The sequence below is a fragment of the Macrobrachium rosenbergii genome, chromosome 41, assembly GCF_040412425.1.
Source record: "Macrobrachium rosenbergii isolate ZJJX-2024 chromosome 41, ASM4041242v1, whole genome shotgun sequence".
In the NCBI taxonomy this organism is placed as follows: Eukaryota; Metazoa; Arthropoda; class Malacostraca; order Decapoda; family Palaemonidae; genus Macrobrachium; species Macrobrachium rosenbergii.
The window spans coordinates 92,942,988-92,955,723 of NC_089781.1; the positions used below are offsets into that span (position 1 = coordinate 92,942,988).

The 12,736-nt window shown below is 36.4% G+C and overlaps 1 protein-coding gene across 1 annotated transcript in view; it reads left to right on the plus strand.

Moving 5' to 3' along the window:
* LOC136826531 (skin secretory protein xP2-like) overlaps nt 1–9,728 on the plus strand; it is a 17,687-nt gene extending 7,959 nt beyond the window's left edge. Inside the window, exon 2 of the mRNA XM_067083714.1 lies at nt 8,330–9,728. Coding sequence (XP_066939815.1) covers nt 8,330–9,613 — 1,284 coding nt within the window. The 3' untranslated portion in view covers nt 9,614–9,728. The remainder of the gene's footprint in view (nt 1–8,329) is intronic.
* Nucleotides 9,729–12,736: the final 3,008 nt, after the last annotated feature.

A 12,736-nucleotide genomic window follows, 5' to 3' on the forward strand; every position in this document is an offset into this window, starting at 1 on the left:
ACACCGGCGCGAAACTCGCAAGTAACCAACTAATAAAAATAAATAACAATAACAATCAGATAAGCAAGCGGAACAAACACATCAATACATCACTGATGATTCCCTCAATCCGAAGTCATAATTGTCAAAAACGATAAGGTCAATGAAAAGAATAAAAGAACAGAGGAGATGGTGTTTGTTGCTATTTCTTCATTGGCTGACATTTTCCGCTTCTCCTGGTGCGACCTTTCTCGGCACGTCAAGAATACTGGATTAATAGGCTCGTTTTTTTTTTTTTTTATTGTTGTAAGTGGGGGCGTGGCTGTACTCGTTATTTTTATAATGAAGAAGGGTTTTTTACAGAAATAGTATCTAGACGAACGAAAGATAGGTCTACAGAAATAGTATCTGGACGAACGAAAGATAGGTCTACAGAAATAGTATCTAGACGAACGAAGGATAGGTCAACAGAAATAATATTTAGACGCACGAAAGATAGGTCTACAGAAATAGTATCTAGACGAACGAAAGATAGGTCTACAGAAATAGTATCTAGACGAACGAAGGATAGGTCTACAGAAATAATATTTAGACGCACGAAAGATAGGTCTACAGAAATAGTATCTAGACGAACGAAGGATAGGACTACAGAAATAGTATCTAGACGAACGAAAGATAGGTCTACAGAAACAGTATCTAGACGAACGAAAGATAGGTCTACAGAAATAATATTTAGACGCATGAAAGATAGGTCTACAGGAATAATATTTAGACGCACGAAAGATAGGTCGACAGAAATAGTATCTAGACGAACGAAAGATAGGTCTACAGAAATAGTATCTAGACGAACGAAGGATAGGTCTACAGAAATAATATTTAGACGCACGAAAGATAGGTCTACGGGAATAATATTTAGACGCACGAAAGATAGGTCTACAGAAATAGTATCTGGACGAACGAAAGATAGGTCTACAGAAATAATATTTAGACGCACGAAAGATAGGTCTACAGGAATAATATTTAGACGCACGAAAGATAGGTCTACAGAAATAGTATCTAGACGAACGAAAGATAGGTCTACAGAAATAGTATCTAGACGAACGAAAGATAGGTCTATAGAAATAGTATCTAGATGAACGAAAGATAGGTCTACAGAAATAGTATCTAGACGCTTGAAAGATAGGTCTACAGAAATAGTATCTAGACGCACGAAAGATAGGTCTACAGAATTAGTATCTAGACGAACGAAAGATAGGTCTACAGAAATAGTATCTAGACGCACGAAAGATAGGTCTACAGAAATAGTATCTAGACGCACGAAAGATAGGTCTACAGAAATAATATTTAGACGCACGAAAGATAGGTCTACAGGAATAATATTTAGACGCACGAAAGATAGGTCGACAGAAATAATATTTAGACGAACGAAAGATAGGTCTACAGAAATAGTATCTAGACGAACGAGAGATAGGACTACAGAAATAGTATCTAGACGAACGAAAGATAGGTCTACAGAAACAGTATCTAGACGAGCGAAAGATAGGTCCACAGAAATAATATTTAGACGCACGAAAGATAGGTCTACAGGAATAATATTTAGACGCACGAAAGATAGGTCTACAGAAATAGTATCTACACGAACGAAAGATAGGTCTACAGAAATAGTATCTAGACGAACGAAGGATAGGTCTACAGAAATAATATTTAGACGCACGAAAGATAGGTCTACAGAAATAGTATCTAGACGCACGAAGGATAGGTCTGCAGAAATAATATTTAGACGCACGAAAAATAGGTCTACAGGAATAATATTTAGACGCACGAAAGATAGGTCTACAGACATAGTATCTACACGAACGAAAGATAGGTCTACAGAAATAGTATCTAGACGAACGAAGGATAGGTCTACAGAAATAATATTTAGACGCACGAAAGATAGGTCTACAGAAATAGTATCTAGACGAACGAAAGATAGGTCTACAGAAATAGCATCTAGACGCACGAAAGATAGGTCTACAGAAATAATATCTAGACGAACGAAGGATAGGTCTACAGAAATAGTATCTAGACGCACGAAAGATAGGTCTACAGAAATAGTATCTAGACGCACGGAAAATAGGTCTACAGAAATAGTATCTAGACGCATGGAAAATAGGTCTACAGAAATAGTATCTAGACGAACGAAAGATAGGTCTACAGAAATAGTATCTAGACGAGCAAAATATAGGTCTACAGAAATAATATTTAGACGCACGAAAGATAGGTCTACAGAAATAATATTTAGACGCACGAAAGAAAGGTCTACAGAAATAGTATCTAGACGAACGAAAGATAGGTCTACAGAAATAATATCTAGACGCACGAAAGATAGGTCTACAGAAATAGTATCTAGACAAACGAAAGACAGGTCTACAGAAAAAATATTTAGACGCACGAAAGCTAGGTCTACAGAAACAGTATCTAGACGAACGAAACATAGGTCTACAGAAATACAGTTACATTGTGTAGAAGTTCTCGCCACAAAACAAAACATACAAACGTAACCTAGACGAGAAAGTAAGTTCCTCTCCAACCAAATTTAGTCACAGGACCAGAATACAGGAACCTTTAATTGTGAAATGTTAATGTTTTTGTTTGTTCTCCGTTGGCGTCATTTCTCGGATAAAGCGAAAGTGAGATAGTTAACCTTTTCTCTGGTTATTTTTTGTTGATTTCTTATTGAATTTGTTCCGGAAATGCTTGCTTAACGGATTATTGGTCTTTTGCCTTGTTAAAGATTTATGTATGTGGATGTGTGTTTATATGCAGTACTGTATACATATATATATATATATATATATAAATATATATATATATATATATATATATATATATATATATATATATATATATATATATATATATATATATATAATGGATACATATTCACAAATATATATATATATATATATATATATATATATATATATATATATATATATATATATATATATATATATATATATATATATATATATATATATATATATATATATATATATATATATTGTTTGTTTAGTAGATTACTGCCTTTTTGTTTTGTTACAGATATATATATATATATATATACATATATATTTATATATATGTATATATGTGTATATATGTATGTATATAATGTATACATATATACACACTACATAATATATATATTGTATATACACACATATATATACATATAGATATATTAAACCTTAGCAATAAAGACTATATAAAGAAACTGTGCCATCCAACATCACTAACCACAAACATATAACATCCAAACTAAAATTTTCCATATAAACGATTTAATTTCCGAAAATAAAACATTCATATGGGAAACTCCAGGTGGCAAGCCAATTCATCATTTACCTGTAGAGATTGTTACAATCATTCCCATTAACAGTTATATAGGTGATCACCTTTTACAGTTCCCCTGTATGGGTTACAGAGAAGTCTTAACAATTTGTGAGGTTTTTCTTTTGAGTTACATTGCCATAACTACTAAAAATGAACATTAAAGCAAGTAAAAATGCGTCGAAGTTTCTTCGGCGCAATCGAGTTTTCTGTACAGCGCATAATCGAGGCCACTGAAAACAGATCTATCTTTCGGTGGTCTCGGTATAATGCTGTATGAGGCGCGGCCCATGAAACTCTCAGCCGGCCGTGGTGGCCTTTACTATTGCGTTGCCAGAAGCACGATTATGGCTAACTTTAAGCTTAAATAAAATAAAAACTACTGAGGCTAGAGGGCTGCAATTTGGCATGTTTGATGATTGGAGAGTGGATGATAAACATACCAATTTGCAGCCCTCTAGCGTCAGTAGTTTTTAAGATCTGTGGGCGGACAGAAAAAAGTGCGGACGGACAGACAAAGCCGGCACAATGGTTTTCTTTTCAGAAAACTAACAGTATAGAATAAAAACAATGAAACATTTTCCCTCCCTTGTTATCAGCTCTTGTGTTTCAGTTTAAAACCCTTTGTAAATTCAGAAATTAGAAGTGAAATATTTGACAAGTAAAAATTTATGTAAAAGGATGTTTTACTATCGTATTATTTCAACAGAAGTCTTCTAAACTTTATGAATTTGATATGGACATAAGGCAGTACGTCCATTCGGCCTCTGACTTAATAATAACTAAAAAATAACAACTAAAAATAACTTACGTTGGTATAGGCCTACTAATACTAATGCTGTCGTTGAAATAAATAGGAGAGCTTAGGCCTAATAGTGCCTTTACTCTTCTAACCGGAGCTGCTAATTTAGGATGATTTAAGAGAAAACGAAAGACACTAACCCAAGATGACAAAACTTAACAGAACTTAGAAGAGTAAATTTGAGTCACCATTGCAGTGGGACTTGAGTTTTGGATGAGTTTGAAATAAAAAGGAGAATGGAACACATTTAAATCTGGCATTCCCTGATTCTGGACTGTGTAGACTTTATATAATCACTGCTATAAAGATGAACGAGTTTAGATACTTCAAAAAAAAAAAGAAAATAGTTCTAGCTATCCTTTAAAAAACTAACCTAACTTGACGTTTGATAATCCAAAAAATAAAAGCGAACTAGAAACCAACTCAAAACACCTACTCCATAATACTAGACCTAATGTAACTCAGAATGCCTTAGGCCTACAATTACTGCCTAAATACCATAAGCAACATGAGATTAAGCATCTTTTGGTAAAGGCCACGCAGAACTAACTTTTTTTTTTTTTTTTTTTAAGATTTCATCACCGCGTAAGGATTTCGCATATTTCCCAGGGGGGCCACTGTGGACTATCAAGTGAGTGTGTTGCAAGTTGACAAACCAGTTTTCGTAAAATGACAGCTGTAAAACTCTTATAAAAGACCTGTCGGTGCTACTTTGGCTCGTTATCCACGCGTCACCTACTCCGAGGTGTTAGCACTAAACACCGTATGGTAAATGTGAAAGAGACGTTTATTTTTTAATATAATTTGTCGACCACACAATAGAGAAATGGATGTATATAATACTTTGATTCCCGAGGGGGTAGTACTAAAGACGACGTCCCAAGGAGATTCCGCCATGTTTAGTACTAGCATTTCGGAGCAGTTGACGCTTAGATAACACCTACTTGACGAGGGAAACCGATTCTTGTTGGACTTTCAAGTTAATGACTTCGGACTTGGCGACTTGGGAAGCAATGAGCTTCTGAAGTCCAGTTCCACTGACAGTGCTAGTACTACTGATAACTGCTACTGGTGCTAGTAATGCTACTATTTCTGCTACTGATAGTCCAGTGCTATAGTTATTGCTGCTGCTATTGCAACCACCGTTGCCAATCAATACGACAGCACTAGCAACTACAACAATAATATAAAGATGTCAACATCAGCAACAAGAGCAATAAAGATAGGAACAAAGGATTTAGGATTAGATACATGAATCTGGTTGTTCACAAAAGACGTTGCCTTGTGAATACTTATAAAACGTAAACTTATAAAAGAAACAGCAAAGGAATGAGAATCTTCATAACTCTTAAGATAATGTGAAATCAAAATAAAGGAAGAGATATAAAAGAGATTAAAGTTGTGAATGAATATAATATTAAACAATTAACAAACGGATCACTCGGAAAAGGATAGGAGAAACTAAACAAAAAATTTTTTTATACATAAGACTGTATCTTACGCTGACATTTAAATCAAACAAACCAAGACTCAATAAATTACGATAAGAGATATTCAAATTGTGAATGAGTATTATCAAAGGTATAATAAAGACCAATTAACCTTGTTATCATAACAAAGTGAAAGGACTTCAGGTGATAAAAGTAGACTAACACATGGGTAGTGACCTAATTTTTTTTAACAACTTTTTCAACGTTAGAGAAAATAAAACAAGAACGAGATACAGATAAGAAACATCCCTCTTTCTCTCACTCTCTCGATACAGAAAAAACTTGCCGACGCCGAAAAGGTTTTAGAACGAGTCTATTGAAGAGAGAGAGAGAGAGAGAGAGAGAGAGAGAGAGAGAGAGAGAGAGAGAGAGAGAGGCTGGCTAGGCTAAGCTACACCCACGTGCTGATATCAATAGCTAAGGGAGTGTGACGATCTAGATGATTGCCGCTATATCGGTCTATTTTTTTTTTTTCTTTTGGGGGGAGGGGTACAGGGGAAGGGTTGGGGGTTAGGGGAGGGTGGGGGTTAGGGAAGGGGGATTTTGTTACATGAAACCAAGCGTAACTAAGCGTGTCAGTAAAGGTTTAAATCACTTGACCAGAAGCGGAGGATCAATACGCTTAGTATGATCCGGCGTCAACTTGGGTCTTCGAAAGAAGAGTAAAGAAGTTGACGGTACTGTTTACCTTTGATGAGGTGGAAAAATGAGAGTATGTTCAAAGTGTTTGTTTGAAAACTGGAGTACATGCACGTATGATTATTCTTTTATTGATACTTAAACGTATGGGCCACTCACTGACAAGCATATCTACAGTGCGTGTTAAATTTATGTACACATATTTATAATTGTTTATTTATGTATGTAAGTGATGTTTACACACATATATGCATATATATGTGCATGTATTGCACTCATAGATCGATGCATACATACATGTGTACATAGATTTTGCATGCATATATATATATATATATATATATATATATATATATATATATATATATATATATATATATATCTATATATATATATATGTATATATAATATATATATATATATACGAGAGAGAGAGAGAGAGAGAGAGAGAGAGAGAGAGAGAGAGAAAGAGAGAGAGAGAGAGATCAGCAATTCCAATGTGAATATAGCCACACATTTACAACTATGCACCTCTCACAGGTGTGTAGTACCATTAAACAACCACGTCACAGAATAAAGTACGCTTCGTTTTGCAAAAAAAAAAAATTATCCAGACGGTATCCATCAAGAGCTGGTCGAAAGTGTTGACCAAAAGTGCTGGTCGAAATTGCTGGTCCTTTTTCGGACGGAAACTGGGCATTGTTTGAAGATTTCCTATCAGTTATGGCGCCCGGATTCGAAAGGTTAATTGTTTCGCCTGGTGTCAGGATGTGAAGCTGACAGAAAAAATAAATAGATTGGTCAGTTCATCTTAAAAAAAAAGGAAAAAGAAAAAGGTGTGAAGCTCGATTTATGGATTTGACAAAACCACTTGTTGGTCTAGTTGTAGCTGAAGGGAACAGTAGCATTAGCAGTCTGCTGAATATTATCTTAATGAGGTAAGTAGTTTATTGCTATCATACTACGGCTGGTAAAATAACTCTCGCTTTCGTAATCATTAGTAGTACAGTTCTCATCGCCATCATTAAACAGTTACATTTTTAAGCTGATAATGATAGTGATGTTAGTTTTGTTGTAAATTAGTTTTCGTGAAATTTACTTTTGAACCTAATTCGAGATTTTCAAGATGTTGAAGTGATTTAATGAAGGCGACTGTTGTACAGAACATGTATGATTAGGCACATACACACATATACTGTATATACATATGTATATATACCTATATATATATATCATATATGTATACATATATACACACACACACATATATAGTATATACATATATTATATTATATATATATATATATATATATACTCATTTATTATATACACTATATTCATCTATGAGTAGTGCCTCTAAAGCCTACTTACACACACACACACATTTCAAATCAAATGACATACATACATAAACATATAACACACACACATGAATACATATACACAAACAAACATACATACATACATACATATAATATATAAGTGTATATGAACATATATATTTATATATGTATATATATATATACATATAATGTGTGCATGTGTGTGTTTTAGGAGCACTACTCATATATATGAAATATGCAAACATATGCTCATACATATGCGGTACCTGATACTAATTTTTATATATACTGAGCTCGTCGTTACTATAGTTAGTAATGCAAAATATTGTCCGCAATGGAAATTTCGAAAATAATATACAGGAGACCGGTTACAGAGCGCCACTTATCTTTCCTCCGTGGTGATGCTCTTTGATTTATAGTTTTGGAGAGCATATTTTAAACAAAAGCACAAAAACCAATATAGTTTTAGCATCACTAAAAATAAAGACGCAATTTTGTAGCTCATTTCCAAAAGAATTCTGTGTAAGGTATCCGAGATTTTAATGCTGCATAGTAAAATTATATAATTATGCTTAAATCGCTGAAAAAACATACTGTAGAGCAGAAATGCTGTACAGTCCTAGACCTGTCTGTTCTGTGGCAAGACAGCTGATAAACAAATTTGAAATTGTTTCTAACACTCATCACTGAATATGTTTCAGATTACGCTGTGTATCTTAGCTGCAACAACTTGTGGGTATCCCCAGTATACTCACCCTGTACCATCCAACCCTCTGTTGAGCGGAGAAGCCGTCAAATCTACAGGGAATGTCTCCCCAGAACCTGCTGCACCCAGCACTGGCTACTTGACTCCCCATGGGGGATCCAGTTCACTGTCAAGTGGTCAAGGACCAGCCTCTCGACCCCCAGTTAGACATCCAGTGGTCACACTGCCCAACGTTTTGGCTCAAGTCCAACAGGCAGCTCTGGAACACTCGGCTTCTAAGTCTCCAGCTCAAGCCCCTGCAGTTGTTCCAGGCCCTGTTCCTGTTCCTGCTCCAAGCTTTGCTCCAGAACCCAGTCATGCTCCTGCCTCTACTTTTGATCAGGTGCATGTTCCTGCTGAAGTAGATGCCCCTGCTCCAAGCTTTGCCCCAGCACACAGTCCATCTCCTGCCCCTACTTTTGATCAGGTGCATGTTCCTGCTGAAGTAGCTGCCCCTGCTCCAGTCCCGGCTCTCGGCCCTTCCCCAGTACCAGTTGTTTTTAATTCTCTGAATGCAGCTCCAGCTCCATCTCCAGTTCTGTTTGCAGCTCCTGCTCCTGTAGTAACACATGTTCCAGGTCCAGCCCTTCTTCATGCTCCAATTCACACCGTTGGCCCTGCATTCAATACAGTCCCAGCTCAACCTCATGGCTTGGCACAACTACATTTAATTCCAGCTCATTCTGCTGCTCCATTCCACACCTTTCCCACTCATTCTGGCGTCCAGTTCCACACAATTCCCCATCATCCAGTTCAACACATAGCTAATGTGCCTACTGCACTACAGGTCATTTCACCACAGCAGCACTTCCCTGTTCAGGTTTCAAGTGGTATTGGACCCGTTTTGTTGAATCAAGGTGGTCTCCACGGTCTTAATACACATGCAGTTGGTTCTCCTGCTCTTTTAATAATTGCTAATGACCAAGGGGCCACCAACTTGCAAGGTGGGTCTGCGGCGTTGTCTGATAGTCAGGGCTCTTCTGCAGCGGCTGCGGCATCAGCAGCAGCTGCAGCATCAGCAGCAGCTGGAGCATCAGCAGCATCATCAGCAGCATCAGCAGCATCAGCAGCTGGGGGAAGTAGCTCTCAGGGTGATCTTGAAGGATTTTCACTTGATCATGGTCCTTCCTCTTCTGCAGGGGCTGGTGCCTCTGCACTGGGAGGAGGTGGTGCTGACTTTTCAGCATCACTTGGTACTCCTTCCTCACCTTCATCTCTTTATCATACTCCCACACAGTAATGTTGCAGAGGGAAAGCCTCACTTTAATATATTTGTTTTGTAAGTTTGGAATGTACACTATAAGTTTAATTACTGTGTTCAGCAAGAAAGAGAGTATAATAAAGTTATGATAACCGTGGGAACATTTTTATCCTTTACTTAGTTGACTGCCATTAACTACAGCTGTATAAAATTGGCAAATCAAAAGAACAGGTGATTATAACTCCAGGGTGGAAATATTCTGATGGCGAATAAAACTAGTTCTTCAAGTTTTATTTTGAGTCTGTTCCTTACTTTTATTGGGTATATGCGAAAATTACTAAAGTATTTTCGAATTTTGAATTTTCACGCAACAAAGTGAAAGGAAATCCACTACAAGTAACAATGATAAAGATAAGATAATAGCTACAAATAAAACAAAGCTATACTAGTTAATAAATACAAACAAAAATGTAATTCTAAATAAAAAAAGTAGATAAATACATAATAATAATAATAATAATAATAATAATAATAATAATAATAATAAGATAAATGGTCTTAAGCAAATAGACATGGTAGAATTTTTTTGCAAAAATGAAAAGAACCAGTATCTAACAACAAGACAAATATTTAACCAAATTTACATCGAAAATTAATAAATTTTTATTATTTACTGAGTAGAAAATAACCATATATTTACTTCAAGCTAACACGACCTAATGTACTTCAATTACTCGAGCCTTATCAGTAATTTGAGAAGTCTTGAATATTGTAGAAGACAGAGCTGCTTTGAAAACACTTGAGTCTCCCATGGAAACAATGTACGCTATCAAAGAAAACGGACGTTTTGGACCTTGATTAGACGAAGTTCAGAGTAAATTCAAACTCAATGATTGATTGTTTGGATTGTTTAATCGTGAAAAATGTCGTATTTGGGTTTATTAGTTCCCATTTAAAGACATTACGACTGAATTTCAAAAGTAAATAACTATTTGAATTTAAGAAAAGTCATTGCTCTATGCATGACGCATTTCTGTAATCGTTTTCTTTCAAATACCAACCTTTCATTTGGTTAGCCCGAGTTCCAAGGTCCACACCAGGTTCATTATTCGCTTAGGCATTGAGGAAGGGACTGTGCTGGCATAAGACCAGCTTAATCTAACCAACCAACCACCCAAAGTTCTTGATGGTAAGCACTAAAGAGAGATCTAATGTTAACTTTTTTTCCTCCCTAACGCAGAGTCCGACGGGATGGGTACCCAATACTCGATGAAAAAAACTGAAAAGAGAGAGTTAAGTATATCTTAGTTTAACCAGACCACTGAGCTTGTTAACAGCTCTCGTAGGGCTGGCCCGAAGGATTAGATTTATTTTACGTGGCTAAGAACCAATTGGTTACCTAGCAACGGGACCTACAGTTTATTGTGGAATCCGCACCATATTATGACGAGAAATGAATTTCTATCACCAGAAATAAATTCCTCTAATTCTTGGAGAGAGAGAGAGAGAGAGAGAGAGTAAATAAAAAATGGGAGAAACTGAGCTCTCACACGCATTAATGAACTGAGAGAGAGAGAGAGAGAGAGAGAGAGAGAGAGAGTAAATAAGAAATGGGTAAAAGATGTGCTAAAACTGAGCTCTCAGACGCATTAATGAACTGAGAGAGAGAGAGAGAGAGAGAGAGAGAGAGAGAGAGAGTAAATAAAAAATGGGTAAAAGATGTGCTAAAACTGAGCTCTCACACGCATTAATGAACTGAGAGAGAGAGAGAGAGAGAGAGAGAGAGAGAGAGAGAGAGAGAGAGAGAGAGAGAGAGAGTAAATAAGAAATGGGTAAAAGATGTGCTAAAACTGAGCTCTCAGACGCATTAATGAACTGAGAGAGAGAGAGAGAGAGAGAGAGAGAGAAATTAAAAAGATGCTAGAAACTGAGCTCTCAGACGCATTAATGAACTGAGAGAGAGAGAGAGAGAGAGAGAGAGAGAGAGAGAGAGAGAGAGAGAGAGAGAGAGTAAAAGAAAGCTAAAAGAGAGAACTGAGAGAGAGAGAGAGAGAGAGAGAGAGAGAGAGAGAGAGAGAGAGAAAGATGAACAAACCAACCTCTGCTAAAAACACAAATTAATGAGTTAGAGAGCAAATAAAAACGATCGACAAAAAATCTAAAACACGAGTTGCTCGCAAATAAAAACGAAAAAAAAAAATAAAAAAATGCTGCGCCTCATCCCGGAAACCATGTAACAAAAACGAGCACCCTTACCTGCGAAAACCCACCACCAGGTAAACAGCCCCCACAGGTAAGTCACGGACTGAGGATAAGGGGGTGGGAGTGGGGGTAGGGGGAGATGGAGAGATATGGGGAGGGGAGGGGGAAGGTAGGTCTTAGATGGGAGTTAAGAGTTTCACAGATTTATCTCACATGTTTATAAGAAAGTTCTGAACCTCTCTCTCTCTCTCTCTCTCTCTCTCTCTCTCTCTCTCTCTCTCTCTCTCTCTCATGGTTCTTATCCCTCAGTTACCCTGACGAAGCCCTCAGGGCACGAACTTTTCCCCGTTGCAGGAAGCGAGTTCTCGAAAGTGTGACGTCATAGTGAAAGTTCGTGTTTCTTATGGATTAATAGTTTGGGCAGTGACTGATTTTTTTGAAACTACTGATAAGGGATTTTTGAATTGCCATACCCACTTCCGGTTCGAAATATTGATAAATATTGATAATGATGACGAGATGGCTATAAAATATGAGTATCATGTGAGGTCAAAGATTATATAAAAAGTCAACACTAATGAATGAAAGATATTACTGAAAATATTATTGTTCTTTAAAATTAAGATGATTTTGTTGAAAATGGATATTTCAGTTGAATATTCTTGAAACATAAACAAGTGGATTACAGTGAAATGACTTTGCAATAATACGATTATTTGTGAAAAATTTATCGAAGAAAACCAGCTTATTAACATAGACTTTTTATTCCTCATTATGAATTCTCTTAATTTTTTTTAGTTTTCCGGGTTTGTCTGTCCGTCCACACTTTTCTGTCCGCCCTCAGATCTTAAAAACTACTGAGGCTAGAGGGCTGCAAATTGGTATGTTGATCATCCACCCTCCAATCATCAAACATACCAAATTGCAGCCCTCTAGCCTCAGAAGTTTTTATTTTATTTA